Raw genomic sequence first — 22,547 nt, 5'->3', positions numbered from 1 at the left:
CCATAAAATGTTACTCAATTTGGCCAGAAATGGCTTTGAATATTGTATATCTGTGTTGTCCTTCATAGTTTTTAAGAGGACTTTCATGTACCTTATCTCATTTAACCCTCAGAAAAGCCTCTAAAGTAAGCCAACTCTATCCTGGGGAGGAATAAAAGCACTCTCATTTACTCTTACCCATCTAACTCAAGTTTCTCCAAAGTATAATCTATATTGGCCATTTTTCCTTGTTCCACACTTTCCCCTCTTGATTCACTCTATCTGAATTCTCCATCACTCTACTGTCTTACTGAAAAATCTCTGCTGCAGTTGCTTGCCCTTCTTAAAATTGTTTCCTTCTCCTTTGTGATTCTTCTTTTCTGATTCTTCCCCTACATCTATGCCATTCTTTCTGGTTTTCTCATGGTCACCTTCCACTGCCTGTTCTTTAAATACTAATATTTGGACCCATTGGCTGCACACCTAATATGTCTTTCCCCTTAAAACTCTTCAATAGTTCCTAATACCTATAGCTTAAAGTCCAAGCTCTTTAACAGGACAACCTGCTGTCAGTGTGGCCTCTGCCTTCCAGCCTTTGCTAGTTCCTGCTTGCCCCTTTACTGGTCAGCAAATTAAAAGCCTGTATACTTTTCCCATGTACTGTACTGTGTCAATTTCTAATTTCCATAGTGTTTATCATCATTCCATCTGCATATCTCTACCTTATTGTGTTTCAATTTGTTGTATAATAGCTAATTTAGTTAACTATGTTTAATTCTCCCACTGGACTGTGAAATTTTTGAGCACAGGGAATGTGCTAACACAATGGTTGGCATATAATAGAAACAGTAAGCATTTGAGTGAATGAATAATCTTGGCCACCACTTTGCTGTATGTCCTTGTCCCTTTCTTTGGTGTGTGGCTTTGTCCTTTAAGTTCTTTGTAAAGCAGAGGTTGAAATAGATTGTTAAAGCTACTTCTGATTCTAAAATAACTTCATTCTTTTAATAGTTTTTCTGGGTATTCACATTTCTGAAAATCATTTGCTTAGATCTAATACAAATAAAACAGTGACTGAATATATTTTGTCAGGAAATAATAGTTTATGAAATAGATTAGCTATCCCTTTCTCCCAATAATGTTTGTCGACTTAAACTCATATATTGAATTAAATTTACTAGTAAAAAAATCACTTAATAGTCACTGGTGACATCTTAGGGTAATACAATTTTAAAATATTTATGTTTCTGATTGACTAAGCACAGCATGCCAGTCTAATCAGACAGAAAATATGGGTTTCACAGCATAATTTTGGGGTCTTTCCAGTATTGTCATCAGTATAGTGGTCTTCAGTGGGAAATAGTCTTACTCATCAAAAAATCTATTTGTTTAGCTTTTAGTTTTAAAATTTTCATTTTAATTTGGAGTACATTCACCTCTAAGTTTATGTGTATAATCATCGTTACATCGCAAAGCTTGCACACAAAAGGTACTCAGTAACTAACTGCTGAATGAATACATAAATACCTGTAAGGCTGCTCAGTGAGGCCTACTTTCCACAGTCTGACTCCCTCTTCTCAACTCTTCAGCTCATCAGCTTTTGCTGTGAACACCTTACATTTCAGGACTCACACCTAACATTAAATCTCAGCAGATGCCTTACCCCTCAATTTTTTTCTTTGGGTTTCTTAAACTCAAAACTTTCCTGAAATGTAAGTGTAGATGAATAATTTTTTTCTGTACAAGTCATTTCCTCAGCTAGAGCAGGAAAAATGAGAGCCAGTTTAAGTAGTTGGACTAAAAGTTTTTACAAACTCTAGATCTTAAGCTTCAGACAGTTTTGGGGGGAAGTAGATTTTATGCAGAATAAGTCACCAGAGAAAATTAGATGCTAACAAGAACACAGCAAACATGAACAAACTGATAATTCATGGATGAATTATTACAAGTATAAAGCTAAGTAGGTTTTATTGTTGGGATTTTAGAAGCCATACTGCTGAATAAATGTAAAAAATACTTATTTTTAAAGATGATGTGGTTTGGGGGGCCACATAATTGTGTTTGCAGATCTTGCATTACGATGTTTGGTTGAAACCTATGCTGCCAGTTGTGAGGAAAGGAATGAAGAACCTTTAGCCAAACGCAGAAAGAATGATAAAACAGACAAAGAAATTAACCCTTTGGCCAAGGAAGGAAATGAGAAAAATGTCCCAGAGAAGTGGACCCCTGTGGCTGGCATTGTTATTGCACTCTGTTGTCACCACAGGTGTGATTGGAGACATTATGTGGGCAAAGAATATTTCAGGGCTCTAGGCCTTGGAGCAGTGGATTTCCACTACTTCCAGCGAATGAGTAGTTGGGCAACTTGTGGGATGCGAAAAACATCTTTGGAAGACTCCAACGTGACCTCAAAGAGAAAAGATAAGCACAGTGATGACAGTGAAGAGCATGACGATGGGGGATGCAGAATCACGGACGACAGCACTGAGAGTTTGCCTGGGTAAGTGACTACTTTGAAATGCACAACACTAAGGCAGAAATGTTTTGTTATTGCTTCAGGTTTTTTTTAGATAAATGTTACCAAGAATCTATTGATGAAGATGCATTTTACCATCCAATTTTAGAATAAGTTAAAATACACTTTTATTCTGGCATAAATAAAATGTATCTTGGAAACATGGAACATAGCACCTAGTATATCATGGGTTACTTAGCAACTTTTATCAATAAACAGAAGTGACTACAATAATTTTTTCATAAACTCCTACAAATTTTAATGATGTTTTGTGTTTATTCGATTTAGGCTCCTTACTGTTGAAGAAAAGAAGAAAATAGGGCATCTTTGTAAATTGCTGATTGACCAAGGCCGAGTCGAGTATTTACAGCAGAAAGGTTTCAGTCCTGCTTTACAGTATTATACAGATCCTCTAGTGTCTTTGGAAAATGTATTGTTAACTGCTTTACCAAATCATTCTTCATCACCAGAAACAAGTGCTTAATGGAAAAGAAAATTTGAACCTCTGTCTTCCACCAAAAAAAATTTTTTCAATTGTATTTTTATATTCATGAAAATATAATTTACATAGCAGATAATGTGAACTTTAAAAAATGTTGTAGCCTCATTGAACTTTGGTAATAGCTTTGATTTTTACTTTAGAAGTACAAACATTGAGTTCACCAAATTCCCAAAGTAATTCTCTTCAGCAGGGCATCTTGAGTTATATTATCCGTCAGTATTCATAGAGATTGGTAAAGTAGTTGAACAGTTGACTTGGTTATCTGAAACACACATAACATATCAGTACACAACCAGCACACTAACTTTCTATTTGTATTAATTTTGGAAATTTTTTTCCTTGGTTTTATTCACTGCTCTTTAATTCTCAAGTTCAAGATGTAATGATCAATCATCAGTTCATAACAAGGGCCAATTTGAGAATTTGGTTTATGTATGGATTTTTTGTCCATTTAGATCTGGTAAGGATAATCAGTTGTGATTTTTTTCTAATGTAAACAAATTCAGAGATGTTCACAATTAATGAATTCACCTTCCGACTTCCAGAGCCATACCTGTATTTATGTATTAGCTGCATTTATCCATGACAAACAACAAAACTAAAGAGATGTTTTCAAGGGAAATAAGCTATTTCACTTCATTTTTTAATTGATTACCTAGTTAGAATTTCCAAAAAGATAAGATAAACCTCATTCACAAATTAAATTCGAATTTGCAGATAACTTCTGAAGTTAATTAGCTATCATATCTTTTAACAAGGACAGTTTTATACATGTAAGTACAGCTATAAGTATATTCTCTCCTTTTGGGGAAAGTAATTTGGAATGAAGTGGAAATTAGATAATGAAACCAAAAACAACTTCACATTTAGGCCTCATTTAACTCATAAGCAGTTTCTATGCACAAGCAGATATTAAACTGAACCTATGGTAAGGACTGTTACTCTCTTCATATTATTCTTGAATTATTTCTGCCTTTGCTTGTAAAAATTGTCTTAATCATTGGTACCTTTGCCAAGACAAAGATCTGAATTACTAATTTTAGATCCTATAATGATATTCTTAGGTAACTTTTTTATCCTGTAAATAGATCTATGATTACATGAATTCTAAATTAGAAGCCTAGCCCATTTTTAATCCCTGGCCTTTCTACTTTAATCTCTTTTATTTTCTGAGACTGCCTAGATTCAGATCCTACCCTACCACCTCAGGGTATGACCTTGAGCAACTGCTTAATCTCTTTGTGCCTCAATTTTCCTTTTTAAATGAGGGTGAAGATAATAATACTACCTACCTCAGGAGATTGTTGTAACAAATGAGATAACGTATGTAAAATGCTTAGAACAGTTCCAAGCACAATGTAAATACTCAATAAATATTAAGTGTTATAGTACTAATTCACAAATCTATTTTTAATAACAATAGGCAGGGTTGGTCTTATTATTTCTGCTTAAGTTGTAACCTTTTTTCTCTTTTATAATTTTTATGCAAATATTATTAAAGTAAGGTAGTTGGATTATTTCTAAAGTTAATTACTCATCTTCCCAAACAAAAGAACATAAATGAAAGTAATACATCATTCTATAATTTACATGATTTTACTGGATCAGGGAATGCTAATTTGTGTCTTACAATCTGTTTTGCATCATTGAACAATTTATGCCGAGAAATAAAAAATATTCTACAACAGGCATAATCTCAACTATGTTTCATAAAACATACATACACACACATAAGAGTTATACTGATAACAGCCCTGCACGCATTTAACTTAATGATATGTTTCTGACAATGGTTCCAAGTACTTTATGCGCAGGTAAGTTTGTCATTACACAAGCTATACGTGGAGATTGTTGTTTTCCTCGACCTTGTTTATTTCCCTTACTACGATATCCTAAGGAAGTGACTATGTGGGATATGTATATTGGTATTGTCTTGACCTGCTGAATTTGCAGGGTCAGCAAACCCCTTCAGGAACTTTTAGATGGATCTACACAACTGCCTCTTCCTGCATGTCCCACAACTATGTCCAATTTACTTCTCTTCCACTTCTACCACCAAACAGCTTCTACACTTCATTTCCCCATCTCAGCATCACCATCCATCCGGTTGCTCTAACCAAAAACAGATTAATCTTGGAGTCTTCTCTTTCTCATCATTCAATCATCAGTTCTGTCCCCATCTGTCTTACATAATTATACCCCAAACTAAGCCCCAAACTATAACTTTACTTATCTTCCTCCAATCTATTTTCTGTGCTATTGTTTCTATGACTTGCTGTCACAGATCAGATGACCATTTCCTAACATCCTCCACTGGATGTTGGTAAAATGATTTCTTCTAGCTAAAAAACTCATTTGTTTGCTTGGATTACACTTATTCTCCAAAGTAACTATCTGAAGATAAATTTAACCTTTTGATTCAAAAACTTCACATTTAAAACAAAAAAAATTCACATTTTAGTGAATTATAAAGCCATGATTTATATTACTCTAGTTTCAATGTTTTTATTAACAGAATTGTTTCTTTGGCTTCTTCTAATCTTGGTTTAAGTTAAAGGCTTTAGTTAAGTGATTTAATTCTTAATTATCAGAGACTGATTGAAATTTATATATCAAAACCTCACATTTTAACTATTGGTTAAAATCTCTGTTCTCTTAATAGTCATCCCTAGGCAGAATATTGTGTTGCTATTTGTGGATTGTAGAAAGAAAAAAGAAATGACAGGGAAGGTAGTGTCCATGAGTACACAGAAATATATAATAAACTGATAGAATTAGGTAGTGAAGATTTAAAGAATCACATCTTCATTCATCTGGTTGTGCTTCAAGCGCTTGGCCAAATAAATTTGTTTCCTGTCTGTCTCTACTTGAAAAATTTTCTGTATATTTACAATTTCTCTCCAAGCCTTTATCAAAATTGTGAACAGATTTGAATTTCATTTTTTTTCCCTCCCACAATATATATATTTTTTAAATATTTATTTATTTTTGAGAGAGAGAGCATGAGCAGGGGAGGGGCAGAGAGAGGGAGGCAGAGGATCCAAAGCAGGCTCCATGCTGACAGCAGAGAGCCCATTGCGGGGCTCAGACTCACAAACCAAGAAATCACGGCCTGAGCTAAAGCCAGATGCTTAACCGACTGAGCCACCCAGGGGCCCCTCCTTCCACAATATTGACCAAGAGACAAAATTTGACATAAAAGGTAAGATGTAATGAGAAATCTATAAAGGAACTTATATATATACACATTCTACCAAATATTTGGCTTGTGTTATAAAGAAATCTCATACCTGCTCTTCTCCGTGACTCCTGTATATATATATGCATAAACTGAAGGCCAAATAATTCCCGTTCCTCTTCTTCATCTATGCTTTCACTAGGAGGAAGTGTTACTTCCAATTTCAGTGGGTTGTCTCTGAAGTTGACAAACCTAGCAGTTCACCAAAAAACAGTATTTTTATAGGTGCCGTAGAAGTGAACATTTATTTCCCTAGCGAAAGATCAAATGATAATATGGTAAATTAAAAAAAAAAAAAAAACGGTTTCAATAACCAGACATCGTGGTGAGATGTGATAAATCCTAAGAATCTTTTAAGTTTCTTTTCTAGAAGGAAGAAACCCTAGCTTTAGACAACTTATTTTCAAAGCTTATAGAAGCAACTATTAGTTCCTACCATATATTTAATGTGGAACAGTTCAACTTCCCAGAGCAATTCCAGGGCATCTCAAACATACAATTAATGCTATGAAATTAAAGTTTCTGTGTGTGTGTATGTGTGTGTGTGTGTGTGTGTGTGTGTGTGTGTGTATATATATATATATATTTTTTTTTAACGTTTATTTATTTTTGAGAGATAGAGCATGAGCAGGGAAGGGGCAGAGAGAGGGAGACACAAAATCCAAAGCAGGCTCCAGACTCAGCTGTTAGCACAGAGCCTAACTCGGGGCTCAAATTCACAAACTGTGAGATCATGACCTGAGCAGAAGTTGGACACTCAACTGACTGAGCCACCCAGGCACCCCTTAGTTTCTGTATATTTTACAGACTTGTGTCTTATTTATCATTGTATCTTCACCATCGATTACATGACCCAGTAGCTGAATTGATGAATGAATGAATGAATGTATGAATGTATGAATGACTCTGTTTTGGAAATTGTAGGATTTGATGTGAATTCTCATGTCTTACATTCTCTGTTAGGAAATTAAATTTTGGAAGTAAGACACTTGAGGGAGTTCTGAGAGTAATTAACTTACATATTTACTCTATAACATGGTTACCTGTGTCCATAGTAGTCTTTTAGAAGGAAAATAAGCACTATTTTTATACCTTTTGCTTTTATTTGTAGATGAGGTTTGTTAGCAGTTGCAAAGCGATTTTCATAAAAATGTCACCAACCGAGGGTATTCCTTAAAGCTGATAATGCCAGTTTGACTTTTGTTTCAAGGATTCTTTCTTGAATAATTCCAACCAGTGTTATATGAATCCTACTTATGTAATTATAGAATTTCAAAGTTGGAAAAGATTTTTAAATATATTCATTCATATGCATGAGAACTCAATTCATAAAATTGCTCTATATTACTTTGTTCTGCAACCAGAAAGGAACATGTCTCTTTTGGGTCTACAACTTTTACCTCAGATTGGTCATCTCTTCCATGCACACTGGAATATCTTGCAGTTTGTTGTTGCTGAGAACAAGAGTACCCAGGTTTTTCATATTGCTGATTGTTTCTGGCAAGCATGTTATTTCATTCCGTTGCAGCCATAATGTATGTAGAGTTTGCATTCTGATGAATTAAAAGAGGTTTCTGTGATTAATCCATACATAATATGAAAACCCTGCTTCTTAACCTAAAATCAAAGAAAGGTAATCTTTTATAACATCTCCTTTAACCAGTATATCAGTTAACTGGTTTCACATTACCTGATTAGGGAAACTGCATCAGAGACAATCCCTACGCTACAGTTCTCAGCATGTGGTGGTAGAAGAGAAACCAATGTATTTTAGTGAATTCTTCACTATTTGCATAGGATTTCTTAAAGAACTGCTGTAAATGTTATCTAATCTGAATTAGAGTGTTAGGAGAAAAATCAGAAATTATTAATATGCCCAGTTAGGGCAAGACAAGTATGCATAACAGACTCTGGGCCAGGCTGCCTACATTCAAAACCTAGACTGCACACTTACACTGTGATCTTGAGCAATTTAACATCTCCACATGAGTTTCCTCACACATTCGTAAAGTGCACAGAGTGCCTGGCGTGCACTAAATAATGTTATTGTTTGGCATATTCATGTCAATATGGTCGCGTCAGATAGCCGGTTTTTCTCTCCCCAAACCCTTAGGCTTATTTAAGTAAATGAAAATATTCTGTTAAAAAGTAGCATATTAGTACTACATGGATCTATTGTGATTGATTAGGTAGGGTCCCCTTTGTTTTGTCTATTATTTCTTATTTATTACGGATGGCTTCAACACATCCAATAGCATAGAAAATTATTTATTTTACCTTTCTATAGTATCAGGAAGTTGTTCAAGTCTGTTGCTTCCCATGTCGAGCCACTCAAGAGCAGGCATGTTCAACACAGCAGGAGGGATTGTAGTAAAGTGATTCATACTCAGATCAAGGTGAGTAAGCTTTAACAAATTGCTAAGCTGAAGAGGAAAGCAAAATTTTTCAAAGTGAATGTCCACAACGTAAAGTACTAGAACACTCACATTGCTAAAGGAGATACTTCACATCAAGGAATGTTCAGATTACACTTGGGCTTTATTTAGTCCTAGTAGTCCACAATAAAATAAATTAATTTTGAAATAAAAATAAAGCTAAATAACCTCCAGATAAATTAAAAACTTGTATAGAAAGTTCATCTATTCCAAGAAAACTTATCTTCCAAATACCCAAGTTCCAGGGTTTGCAGAACCTGCTTGTGTTTTCCTTTCATCCTGTATCTGAGAAACTTCAAAATATTATTATCTTTATTGAGCCTTCTTTTTTGTGCCTGATGCTTTACATGCGTTATCTCAATCACAGGATTTACCATTTGGTAATTCTATTTTTTAATTGAAAAACATCAATAAAAATGTATTAAGAATAATATATCAAACACCAGCATGCTCAGCTTAAGAAAAAATATAGAGGTGCCTGGGTGGCTCAGTCAGTTAAGCGACTGACTCTTGATTTCAGCTCAGGTCATGATCCCGCTGGTTCATGAGATTGAGCCTAGCATCAGGCTCCATGCTGTTGGCACGGAGCTTGCTCAGGATTCTCTCTCATCTTTGCCCCTCCCCCTGCACGTGCACGCTCTCTCTCTCAAACTTAAAAATATATATATATTGATATGACTGCCTCCTATGTACTCCTCCCTTCTTCCTTTCCAGAGGGAACCCCTCTCCTGAATTTGGTATTTAAAATTCCTGCATATGTTTTTTTGTTACTATACACAAATATGTTTTCTATATATTTCTCTATAATTACTATTATATATGTTTTTACAAAGTTTAATATTTTTATTTGAAGATTTTGATAGTGTACTTCTCTTTAACTTGCCTTTTTCTCTCAACATCAGTGTCTCAATGTATTCATGGATGCTTATAGCACTAGTTTATTCATCAGCTTTATAAGATGAATATCATATTTCTATTTTATGGACAAAATGGGTGAGAGAGGCCATGCATCTGGAAATGATGGGTGATGTGCACTCAAGTTTTCATGGACCTAAGGCCACAAACCTCTTGCCATATAACCCTGTAGTGAAAGTTTCAAAATGTGAGTAAAAATTTAGTTAACTTTTCCAAAAAACTTTCCATTTATCTAGGCAAGTTCTGTTTTATTTTTATCTCCGGGAATGTTGAGATTCCTTCCACAATTTTAACACCAAAAAAAAAAAAAAACAAAAACAAAAAACCCCAAAACAAAATGAAACACATACACACCCAGTGTTTTGTGGGTAATGCAAAAAAAGCAGGAAGTTTCCATTTAGGAGATGATGTTTCTCTGGCTTTAGAATTCAAGCCACGGACAAAACACTTTTTCAAAATCACACCTTTAAAATTTTTCAAACCGTTTAGAATGGAGTATAAAAAGATTGTTTTTACACTGGCATAAATATGTTTTGTGTGTATACATGTATGCAGTCTAATGGCTGAGAGAGAAGTCTCCTTTTGCTGATTTCTCAGTGGTACTAGAACCCTTTGATTTTATCATATTAAAAATGTTATTATCATCTGACAGTCTCTATTTTGCATATGTGAACATTGAGACCTAGTTATATAAAGTGGTGTGTTTGAGGCTACACAGCTACTTAGAGGCCACACTTGGAAATAATCCCAGGCTCAAATCTTACTTTAGTATTAGTTCCAATAAAACCTATTTCTTATGTGAAAAAATAAAGGTAAACACAGGTTAACAGACATGTCCAAATACATACAGCATTTTAAATGATTGAACCAATCCCAGAAAGAAAATCACAAGAGTTAGAAATAAAATATTTATTGGCCCTCTTATAAGTATAAATTGTCCCTGTGATCATCATTTTTATCATAATCAAGTACATACATTTCATTAACTTGAACTGTTGTAAGATGAAGTAGATATAAATGTAGAAATTGTGTTTTACTTGCCAGAGTGATAATTATTGGTGACATATTTACTGCTCTGGGGAAAAGTGATATTCTCACCAAAAATAGTGAGTGGAGAATGGAAAAAGGGAATAGTCTTTCTACTTTGAGTTTTATTATTTTCCTTAACTTTATTTTGCAAAGTTAGAACACCTTGGAAATTTCTTTGCTGATTGTAAGATCATTAAATATGTTTGAAGTATGTTTGAAAGCGTCTGTATCTCTATGACCAGTTTGGCTTTACTAATAGCAAGGTTATCATACCAAAGCAAAGTCTGAAGGCTTTCCAAACCCATTGCCTTGCTTTTACTTGGTAGAGCCAAAGAAGCTAGCAAGGAAACACTTCCTAAACTGAAGAATTCATTTCTTACCACTTCAGCTGTATCTCAAAAAAGGAACACTGTATAAACACCAACTAGTAAACAAAAGAGCTTTTCCATCACCACATTGTGCTTTATAATAACCATTTATTCATCCAATAAGCATTTACTAAGTAACAACTACAAGCTAGCCTGGGCCTTCAATAGGAAATAGAAATAAAAAAGACTCTTTGCTCTGGCCTTTTAGAAGATCACAAATGATGTCAGTACTGTGACAATATTTATGCTAAATAGATACTTCTCTAAAAATGTTATAGTAACAGGAAACGATTACCACTAAATATTTTCTGAAATAAAATGTATAGCATTTCTTCATTAGTGTTATTTTTAATGATCACACAATTAAGAAGTAAACCAGTAGTAGACAGAGAATAAAATCATAGGCATTTATATCTTTCTGACCTCTTGTGGAAGATCACATATATCTCTGTTTACAGCAAGTTCTAGTTTCTCCAAGCTCGCACAATGACTTAGTTCCCTGGGGACAGTCTTGATTTTGTTGTAACTAAGAATCAGCTCCTGAAGTTTAGTGAGCAGTCCTACAAAAAATAATACACAATAGAGAGCAGATAGATATAAAACAATGTTTCCAGTTATTAAGTATTATAGCATAACTTACTTGTCAGTTTCCTATTGGCAAATTCACACTTCTTTTCCCAGTATGTGTCCTGCCTCTTCTAAAGATGAAGAGCAGGTTTATCAGTGCTATAAGCAAAAAATATATGGTTTTTTTTTTTTCCATTTTGCTTTATCTACACTATATCCTGGTCAATTTTCCATTTGGGGATTGTTTTTTTCTCATCTAAGGAATCTTTCTAATTTTCTCTCTTGCCTTCAACCTATTCTCTTCTAGGAGGATTAGCTGAACAAGAAATATCATTTCCAAAATCTATACAATAATATTTCCAAAGAGACTTTTCTTGCATTGAATTCTCATCTTAAATCACCTCAGTAAATCCTAGATGCTTGGATCCCCTGGAACCTTCAGTTTAGATGTTTATAATTTCCTCAAGGCTCGGGGCTATGTAAAGAGGAGGTCTTTACTCCATGTATCAAAAAAAAAAAATTCTCAGTAAAAAACAGAAATTAAAGCAAGTCTTCCTTACCAATTCCTCGAGGTATCTCTGAAATTGTGTTTCGAGATAAATCTAATACAATGAGGTTCTGAAATCTTCCAATGAATTCAGGAATTTTCAACAAACCAGTTCTATGAAGTTGCCATTCCTGTAGCTGACTCAGTTTCAGTAGAGAAGAAGGGAGGGTCTAAACTCAAGTAAAAGAAATGACAGAATTACTATATTACTTAAATTATTTTAGTATCATGTCACACTGGAGTATAATTGTAGAGAGATTGATTTGTAAAAGAACTTTTCCTTACAAATTTTCCTAAATGGTTATATTTCCAAGTGCTTTGTGTTACTTCTAAGTTTTAAGACCTTTACTTTGGGAGTGGGGGTGCTAAACCTTGGCGCTCCAATCAGAATAAACAAAAAGAATGTATTTTGGCCAATAGCGTACACACATAGAGCTATGCTCTAAAGATGTTGTTGTATTAGGCTTTTTTAAGAGTACACATATGCAGTTGAAATGAGAATATGATGGTTAGTTGAAATCACAGAGAAACCAAAAAATCATTTTAATAATTCAAACTTCTCTTCCCCTTCTTTTTTTAAAAAATGTTTCATGTTTATTTATTTTTGAGAGAGAGAAAGAGAGAGTGAGCAGGGGAGGGGCAGAGAGAGAGGAAGACACAGAATCCCAAGCAGGCTCCTGGCCCCAAGCTGTCAGCTTGTCGTGGCTCACATCCACAAACTGCGAGATCATGACCTGAGCCAAAGATGGACACCCAACTGACTGAGTCACCCAGGCGCCCCTCTTCCCCTTCTGTTTTGAAATATTTTATAAAAGGTTTTTACAGATTTTTTTTAATTTAAAGATTTTAAGAGTTTCAACTATTCTGAACTCTTTGCCTTTTCTCTTTTAACCTAAAGTAGCCAAAAGGGAAAATAAAGGACCTACACCCTTAGCTAATCATACCTATATGTATGAACATAAACACTGGCCCAAGGGATAGAGGCCCTTACAAAAATTAGAGTGTGCCTAATGTAATTAAGCAAGTGTGTGTGTGTGTGTGTGTGTGTGTTTATGAGAGAATATGAACTGGGTGGTAGACCTCGAAAAAAAATGAATGTTCTGTTCCATTTTGTGGGTTTTAACTGAGCATTTATTTTGGAAAAGCTGTATGATTTTTGTTAAGCAAATGGTCATCTTTTTATGGAAAATGAGAAATTGCTTATTAGTAGGATTAGTAGGAGAAAAATTGCAAATGACCTAAATTTAGACAGAGTTTCAGCAAATTGAATTTTTACCAAAAAAAAAAAAGTGAAGTTATATTTCTTTTCAGTTGTTCATGTTGCCCCAATTCTTTTGGTGTATTATTAAAATGAGAATTCTAACTATTCCAGACTTAATCACACAGTCTCAGAACTCTCCCATAAAATGCAAAATATAGAAAATCAAATAGTACTTGTATGAAGCTAACCTTCCATTCCTCTTTTTCTATCTTCAAAATGACTCTTCCATCTTCTCTGATGACCTTTTCCCTTAGTTTGGTTAAGCTTACTCGTTCTTCCCAGATTCGCACTAGCCTAAGAGACCAGAAAACATTTTAGTTGACCCATAATGACACAGGTAGCATTCACTTTTATGTAAAAAGTGACCCATCAAAACAACCACTTGACTAGTAGTATCTGGAAATCAAAAAAAGGATTCGTTTTGCAAGAATTATAAATATGATTAGTTTCATAAATGCCCTATATTTAAGTTTTTGAAAAGTGTCACAATGCTCCATAGATTTTTTTTTTTAAATAACAGCTTTATTGAGCTATAATTCACATACCATAAAATCAACCCTTTTAAAGTATGCAATTCAATGGTTTTGGATATATTCACAGAGTTGCTCACCAACACCACTCTCTGATCCAAAACATTTTCATCACTCAAAAAACTCTATACCCAAGGCTAACTGGTGCAGCCACTCTGAAAAACAGTATGGAGGGTCCTCAAAAAATTAAAAATAGAACTATCCCATGATCCAGCAATTGTACTACTAAGTATTTACTCAAATAATGCAAAAGTACTAACTCAAAAGGTAGCATTATGTACTATAGCCAAATTTTGGAAACAGCCCAATTGTTCATCAACTGATGAATGGATAAAGAAGGAAATATTAGCCATAAAAAAGAGTGAAATCTTGCCATTTGCAATGATATGGATGGAGCTAGAGAATATTATGCTAATGTGCTAATGAGAAAGAAACACCACATGATTTCAGTCATGGAATTTAAGAAATAACTGAGCAAAGGCTCCTGGGTGGTTCAGTGGGTTAGGTGTGAGATTGAGCCCCATGTCAGGCTCTGCACCTGCAGTGGGATTCTCTTTCTCTACCTCCCTGCTCTACCTCTGCCCCTCCCTGCTCATGCTCTCTCCCTCTCTAAATAAATTTAAAAAAAAAGAGAGGGAGAGAGAGAGACTGCTAAAACACTTTTAAACAAAGAAATGAACAAAGGGGGAAAAAAAAAGAGGCAAACCAAGAAACAGAGTTTTTAATTATAGAAAACAAACATGGCTACCAGAGGGAAGGTGCATGGGGGGATGGGTTAATTAGGTGATGGGGATTAAGGAGTGCACTTGCTGAGATGAGCACCGGATGTTGTATGAACTGTTGAATCACTATATTGTACACCTGAAACTAATATTACACTGCATATTAAGTGGAATTTAAATTAAAACAAATAAAAAAACAACAACAAAAAACCTCCACACCCATTAGCAGTCACTCTCCATTCCTTCCTTCCTCAGCCCATGGCAACCACTAATCTACTTCCCATTTCTATGGGATTATACAATATTGTGGTCTTTCCACATAGCATAAGTTTATTCAAAGTTCACCTGTGCTGTAACATGTTTCAGTACTGTATTCCTTTTTATCGAAGAATAACATTCCACTGTTCTGTTGATCAGTTCGTCAGTTAATGGACATTTGGGTTAATTCCACTCTTTGGCTATTATGAATAATGCTGCTATGAACATTTGTGAACAAGTTCTTGCGTAGATATATGTTTTCATTTATCTTGGGTACAGTTCTAGGAGTAGAATTGCTGCTTCATATTATAATTCTATTTTGAACTTTTCTTAGGAACTGCCAAACTAGGTCCAAATTGCTAGTACCATTTTACCTTCCCTCCAGCAGCACATGAGGCTTCATGCCTTGCCATTCTTGCCTACATTTGTTATTGTCCATGTTTTTGATTATAGCCATCCTAGTGAGTGCAAAGTGGTATCTCATTGTTCTTTTGACTTGCATTTATTAAACGTCTAATCCATAGATAGTTAATAACTTTTTAATGACTTGCAAATAATACAGTCCAACTTCAGAGTTAACTTATATGTGATTACATTCCAATTTTATTCAGATTTTGTTTTTCAGATATAAAAATGCATAAAACCTTCATCATTCTGGAATACATCCCTATTGATTTTTGGTACATTGCAAATATATATAACAATAATAGTAAGCTATGAAAATGACTAGTAAAAGGTTGCAAATGGTTTATTTCTATACTAGAAAATTTTTATATTCAATTACATCACTTTTCTAAAAATTACAACTATTCAAACAGTAAGCATGATGATTGCTAACTACTTGATACTAAGAGATCTATGTATTTCAGAACAAGATTTAATGACAAGTGTAATCAGGTGTCTTGTTCCCCAACCTTTTACTTAAAGAACTCATTGAGCAACCATTATATGCCAAATGCGACGCTGCACATTGTGCATGCAGAAAGCTCCGTCCTTAATGAGTTTACAGTGAGACTATTATTCAACAAGTCTATTTCCATCTCTACAATGATTCCTAAGTTATTTCTGGATCTGAATTTCTATGATCTAAGTCCAGAATGTATCACTTAATTTGGTGACCGTGGACAACACATACCACCTCTGTGGGCTTTGCCTATAAAAATGGGGTTTCGATTAAATAACGTCTAAGTTCCCTTCCAGCTCTGGTATTCTATAATTCATCCACTGCTTAATTCAAGCTTGATGTTCTTTCAATTTTACATAGAAATTTTCTACCTCCTATGAAACTCTTTTATCATAGTCTAAAGACTTTCCCAGATTTTGTCACACCAACTCTTTCCTAAATGCTTGATTTCCTCAAGACAGCTTGGCATCAAAAGACAATGAGGTCAATTTCTGTTTAAACTTGATGCTTTTTGAACTAAATCTTTAGCCACCTTTAGCTGAGAGAAGAAGCATTAGATTACATTCCTTTTTAAAAAATTTTTTAATGTTTTTATTTATTTTTGAGACAGAGCATGAGTGGGGGAGGGGCAGAGAGAGAGGGAGACACAGAATCCCAAGCAGGCTCCAGGCTCCAAGCTGTCAGCAAGGAGCCTGACGCGGGGCTCGAATTCACAGACCGTGAGATCATGACCTGAGCAGAAGTCAGAAGCTCAACCGACTGAGCCACCCGGGTGCCCCAGCATTAGATTACGCTCTTAATCATTTTACCCCTTGCCTGTTTTGCACAGAAAGAACTTGAAGCTACTAAAATTAAATGGTTCTTAACTAAACACGTATGATAGGTGACATTCGGGAGTTTAGAAGCAAGTCACGATTCCCGCCCACTGTTTTAAAAAAGGAAATGATGGGGCGCCTGGGTGGCTCAGTCGGTTGAGCATCCGACTTCGACTCAGGTCACGATCTCGCAGTCCGTGAGTTCGAGCCCCGCGTCAGGCTCTGGGCTGATGGCTCGTAGCCTGGGGCCTGCTTCTGATTCTGTGTCTCCCTCTCTCTCTGACCCTCCCCCGTTCATGCTCTGTCTCTCTCTGTCTCAAAAATAAATAAACGTTAAAAAAAATTAAAAAATTAAAAAAATTAAAAAGGAAATGATTTGTTAAGAATACTCTAGAGTTGGGGCTCCTGATGGCTCAGTTGGTTGAGTATCTGACTCCTGATCCCGGTTCAGGTCATGATCTCACGGTTTGTGAGATCAATCCCTACATCGGGCTCTGTGCTGACAGCAAGGAACCTGCATGGGATTCTCTCTCTCTCTCTCTCTCTCTCTCTCTCTGCCCCTCCCCTGCTCATTCGCTCTTGTTCTCTCTCTCTCAAAATCAATCAATCAATTAAAAAAAAAAAAAAGAGTACTCTTGGGGCACCTGAGTGGCTCAGTCAGCTAAGTTACTGACTCTTGATTTCAGCTCAGGTCATGATCTCATGGTTCATGGGTCCGAGCCACATATTGGGCTCTGTGCTGACAGTGTAGAGCCTGCTTGGGATTCTCGCTCTCTCCCTCTCTTTCTGCTCCTTCCCTGCTGGTGCTCTCACTTTCTTGAAATAAATAAACTTAAAAAAAATTTAAAAAGAGTACTCTAAAGTCAAGTTTATCATAATTGTAGAATACAAATATAATGGGTTTCATAAGAGTAGCTTTATATATAAAGGGCCAATCTAGGGAGATGTAAGACCTGAGGTGAATATCATGCTTCCTGAGTCGGATTGCTTGAGTATGAATACCAGTTCTGCATTTATTAGCATTGTGTTCTTTGAATTAGGCCTATCTCTCAGGTTTTCTGTCTCTTTAAAAGGGAGAAAATGAACACTCATATGTGGCAGAGACTGCTTGTCATTCCCCTGTATCTGTTACTCCTCTTCTTCCTCAATAGTAGATGCTCTATATTCAACTGGGCACAAGACTTCATTTAGCCATCCTTCCTTGTAGTTAGATATGTATCGTATCAATGGGATATTAGCAGAAGTAGTAGTGTGTGCCACTTCCTGCTAGCTGGAATCAAACATGTTGGCTGAGGTTGGTGAATCTATTTGGGGCCATTGGGTGACATCCATTCCATTAGGAATGGAAGTCATGCACAGTTGAGCAACAAGATAAAAGCCTGACCGTGGGCAACACAGACCATCTGACTCAGTGGAGTGCTATTCCAGCCATAGATCAAGTACCAGGAAAAGTTAACATGTCTTGTGTAGAAAATATTATTTTGGTTTTCCATCTCTCATAATGCAATATAATCCTCATCAAGACACTGTTTCAGTATGTTGAGAGGACTAAATGAGATAGTACAGATAAAACATTTAGCAGAGTACTTAGTAAACAGTAAGTGCACAACAAACGGCTGCTACCTCATCATTGTCAGCATCATTATTCTCTTGACTGGCTTTGGTTGGGAAGAGTGGCCCTTCCCCAGCCGAATTTTTGTTTTTACAGATAGCGGACATAAAATAGTTGCTTATCAAGAACGTACCTTTCCCCCTCTTCTTTGTTGGGAGAACAAATAGGTGAGAAACTATACTACCTAGCATTGCTAGATGCTGTTTTAGTACCTAGGGACTATTATACTGAACAAGCCATCAGTGAAAAGTAGACTAAATGATACGAATCAAACTATGATGAATGTTGACTAGATTCCTATGAGGGCCCAAGATAACTATTTTTTTTTAATGTTTATTTATTTTGAGAGAGAGAAACAGAGAGAGGGAGAGTGCCAGCAGGGGAGGGGCAGAGAGAGGGAGGGAGAGAGAATCCCAAGCAGGGTCTGCACTGACAGTGCAGAGCCCGACACAGGACTGGATCTCATGAACTGGGAGATCATGACATGAGCCTAAATCAAGAGCCAGATGCTTAAACGACTGAGCCACCTGGTGCCCCAACTACATACAGACAGTTGGGTTTTTTGTGGCCACCATCACATAGTGACACTTAATTGAGTCAGGGATATCCCTGTAGTTATATTTTGACTTTTCAGTAAATAAAAATCTCTATCAAATTCAACAATAAGGCACTTAATAAGTGCTCTTTTCTAGAATGATGATGTTCTGAATTTTCACTAATTCAAAATAATAAACATGTTAAAGCATACTTCTGTTGAAATTCCTTCTCTCGCTTCAGGTCTTCATTGTGTTTCTTTATTCTTTCTTCCCAAACTTCCTTTACAGCATTGACAGCTCCAGTACAAACCACATTTTCTGACATGATTTCTCCACATTGTCACAGAGTCACCAACTTCATTAGGTTCTGAATAGCTGAATCACAGATGCCATCTCAAAAAGGACCTAATTGTACCAGAGGGGGAAAAAAGAATGTGTTTCAGAACATTCACAAAGTTCCAAAATGATCCCAGTAGCATATATTTATTGAACAATTTCCATGTTCCCAAAATTATTTATACACTTTACATATCATGTCTCATTTAATAATCCTCATAAAAATCCTATGACATGGGTGCTTTCATTGTCTGTAATATACAGATGAGAGAACTGAGCCTTGAAGATGGGCAATTTGTTCAAGGTCTCATATCTAATATGTGGCAGAGGTGGGAATTGAAGCCAAGTCAACTTCCTTTGTTACTATGTAATTTGCAATAATGAAAAACTGCAACTAGTTTACATGCCCAGTTATATGAAAATGGCTAAGTAACAGATATATAAATTTAAGACCAGCGTCTTGGGATATCTACTTAATCTAGATGCTATAGGCACAGGCGGGAATTCAGTTAAGTGGCATTATACTAGGATTACTGGCTCTTCTAAAATAAATTGCAAAGGGATAGATGTAATATTGAGGATTGTGACCTGAAACTCAGAAAGGAAAGGAAAATAAAAATAGGGGATTGGTTATGTAAATTATGGTAGATTCATTTGATGGAATATTCTTTGCCTTACAAATAATTGTATTGATTTTTTCTTCAAATTGCATTAGCAATAGTGAAAGAACATGATCCACAATTAATCATTTCCTTCCAAATTCAGGAAGTCAAAGATGTCCACAATCACAACTATTCAACATTTACTGGAATGCTGTAAGGCAAAAGAAGCAAATAGAAACGTATAAAGTTTGGAAAGGAAGAAGTGAAATATGCAACAGTGTAGGGGGACAGGTACTTTTATACACTAAAGGTGGCCATATTTGTTATTCTCTGTGGAGAGAAATTCGGTCTTATCTATCAGTCTTACAAATGCACATTCACATTCATAAGAATTTGTACTGCAAATATTTTCAGTTGTAAAATTACATATTATAAAGTTATTCACTTCAGTGTTTTTCATAAGAGCAAAAGATTGGAAGCAATATAACCTTTAATCAATAAATCATAGTACATCCATATCATGGGAAATATATAGCTCCATAAAGGAAGTAGAACATTTTATATACTGATGGAAGCCATGATCTCCAAAATGTATGGCTATGCCATCCCAATGAATATGGATATTTGGGTACCAGAGTTTTGCTATTATGAGCAATATTTTCCCCAAATTCTTCTCCTTATCTTCATGGTGCTCACTTGGGTATTGCTTCTATTGGGTATACACCTAGGACTTGAACTGCTGGGTCATAGTAAATGTGCATGTTCAAATTTATGAGATAGAGCCAAATTGTTTTCCAAAGTGACTGTGCCCATTTATATTCTTACTACAACTATATAAGGCTTCCATTGATGTACATCCTCACCAACACACTGCTGTATAAAATCTCATTATGGTCATAATTTATACTTCCCTGACTACTAAACGCCATAGTTTAATATATAAAGATTGTCCAATTAAATAAAATACAAAATCCTGTGCATTATTTATAAGAGGCACACCTAACATAAAAATAGGAAAAAATGGAAAGTATAACATAGAAAAAGATCCACGCCTAGATTTATACCCAAGAGAAATGAAAACGTATGCTCACAGAGAAACTTGCACACGAATGTTGAAGTTGCATTATTCACAACAGCCAAAAAGTGGAAACAAATGGCTGTCAACTGACAATGGATAAACAAAATGTGGTATATGCATACAATGGAATATTATTCTCCCGAAAAAGGAATAAGTTCCGATACATGCTACATTGTAGACGAACTTTGAATGAAAGTATACTAAGTGAAAGAAACCAGACACAGAAGACCATGTATATGGGATCCATAGAGAAAAGAAAAAAAGTAGATTAGTTATATCCAGGGGCTTTTCAGAGGGGGAAATGGGGAGTGACTTCTAAGGGTACAAAGTTTCTTCTCTGAGTGATAGAAATCAACTTTTGAAATAAATCAACCCATGACAAAGCAAGGAAGACATGTTTACATCTAAAGAGCAGAATGTAGTAAGTATAATACATCTTGAAAATATAAAAATAAGAATAAATGCTTTAACAGAATGTGAAAGAAGGAAATGGAGGTGTAGAGGAAAGAACACCAAAAGCCACATCTTCAAAGTGGGGAGTCATAGATACTGTCTCTATTTTATGGAATGAGAACTAGAGACTTAAGTATTTGTTTAAAGTTCTAAAGGTAATCAAGAGAGAAACTAAAACTAAGAATATAACTCTAGAAGGGTGTAAGTGAATTTGAGCATCATCTTTCATAATGAAGTTCCGTAGATCATGCCTAAAGTTGATCAATAATAACCCCCCTTGAACAAGAAAACAGGAACAAAGGTGGTGACTACTGAAAACAAAATCCTGTCACTTCTAGAGTGACAGAAAAGGGGCAGAGAATACTGCTTTTCATTATTAATCTCCTCTAAATTATTAATTTCTTTAACAGTATGCAGTGCAAAAAAAGGAAAACTATGCAATGTGAGAGAGAGAGACAGGGGTGGGAGAAAAACTCCATTACAGAGGAAAAAATGTTTACAATTTTAGGATGGATATATAATTGCCAATATTCAGCAAATTATTAGGAGAGGGTCCCTACTTTTAAGCAATGCCTGCACAATTAGCATAGGAACAGGGTGCAAGATCTTTTTGCCAGCAAGAAACCTTGGCATACAGGTGCCGCCTAATCCAAACCCCTAGGTACATCACAGTGAACCTACAATTTATTGTCTCAGATTTGAACAAGGTTGAAGTGTTTATCAAATAAGAAAACATTTTTTAAAACTATCAAGTATCTACATGTGAATGTGTATTTTTTAAACATATATAACCATTCATATGCTAATTAGGTTTCTCAGTTTGCCATTAAACTTGATCCAGCCATCAGTTTTCCTTTACCAGCAACCAGTTCCCCTTCGAGGAAAACAAGTCAGTAATAACATATGTATTTCTGCTGCTGGCATAGGATTGTGTTCCCTCCAATGACTACCATAACACAAAAGCGCATAGTATGGCAAGGACATAACTGGGACAGTCTGCTTTCTAAAGGCAAAAGAAAGCAAAACAAAAAACAAAACAACAAACAAAAACTAAACTAAAAAAAAAAATGCTTAACTTTTACAGAAATCCATCTTCCAGAGGAAGACAATTACATGAATGACTATGAGACCCCAAAAGAGACTTGTAAATTCAATTCCAAGTTCAGTTGTGCATTCCAGCAGATGCAGACCCAGTAAAGGCATCATCAGCAATCTATTTCCATGTGAAGAATAGGAAAGAAGTGTTTTGGAAAAATACTTACCACTGTCAGAGGACGCAGAAGCTGGCATGCCCAAAGTTAGTGATTATCAGCTGAAAGAGGATTTCAGGAAGAATTGTTTTCCA

At 35.5% G+C, this 22,547-nt stretch overlaps 2 protein-coding genes across 4 annotated transcripts in view; one reads left to right on the top strand and one right to left on the bottom strand.

Moving 5' to 3' along the window:
- TRMT13 (tRNA methyltransferase 13 homolog) overlaps positions 1-4,685 on the top strand; it is an 18,838-nt gene extending 14,153 nt beyond the window's left edge. For 2 of the 3 annotated variants that reach the window (XM_047082948.1, XM_047082946.1), the window contains exons 10-11: positions 2,047-2,479; positions 2,783-4,685. In XM_047082948.1, the coding sequence (XP_046938904.1) occupies positions 2,047-2,479; positions 2,783-2,978 (629 nt within the window). In that variant the 3' untranslated portion in view covers positions 2,979-4,685. Of the gene's footprint in view, positions 1-2,046; positions 2,480-2,782 lie in introns of those variants that run through there. The other variant, XM_047082949.1, reaches the window with a different exon arrangement.
- Positions 2,606-22,547, bottom strand: LRRC39 (leucine rich repeat containing 39). The gene is made up of 9 exons (XM_047082950.1): positions 22,465-22,547; positions 18,946-19,138; positions 13,545-13,650; positions 12,109-12,265; positions 11,405-11,541; positions 8,512-8,657; positions 7,635-7,787; positions 6,287-6,426; positions 2,606-3,258 (listed from the first exon to the last, which is right to left on the bottom strand). Exons 2-9 carry the CDS (start codon positions 19,056-19,058, stop codon positions 3,203-3,205), a joined length of 1,008 nt encoding a protein of 335 aa, XP_046938906.1. The 5' UTR covers positions 19,059-19,138; positions 22,465-22,547; the 3' UTR covers positions 2,606-3,202.

Source organism: Lynx rufus, unplaced genomic scaffold (assembly GCF_022079265.1).
Source record: "Lynx rufus isolate CCGP_SWC_20201006 ecotype Redwood Valley unplaced genomic scaffold, mLynRuf1.p SCAF_2, whole genome shotgun sequence".
In the NCBI taxonomy this organism is placed as follows: domain Eukaryota; kingdom Metazoa; phylum Chordata; class Mammalia; order Carnivora; family Felidae; genus Lynx; species Lynx rufus.
The sequence above is the reverse complement of the archived record's forward strand: the minus strand, read 5'-3'. Positions and strand labels throughout refer to the sequence as shown.

Excerpts from the sequence above, each read along its gene's own strand:
- LRRC39 (XM_047082950.1), bottom strand. The coding sequence starts at position 19,058 with ATGTCAGAAAATGTGGTTTGTACTGGAGCTGTCAATGCTGTAAAGGAA. Across the intron at positions 7,788-8,511 it reads CTTCCTGATACTATAGAAAG|AATGCAAACTCTACATACAT; the intron begins GTAAAATAAATA and ends TTAATTCATCAG. Across the intron at positions 3,259-6,286 it reads GGAGTCACGGAGAAGAGCAG|ATAACCAAGTCAACTGTTCA; the intron begins GTATGAGATTTC and ends TGTGTGTTTCAG.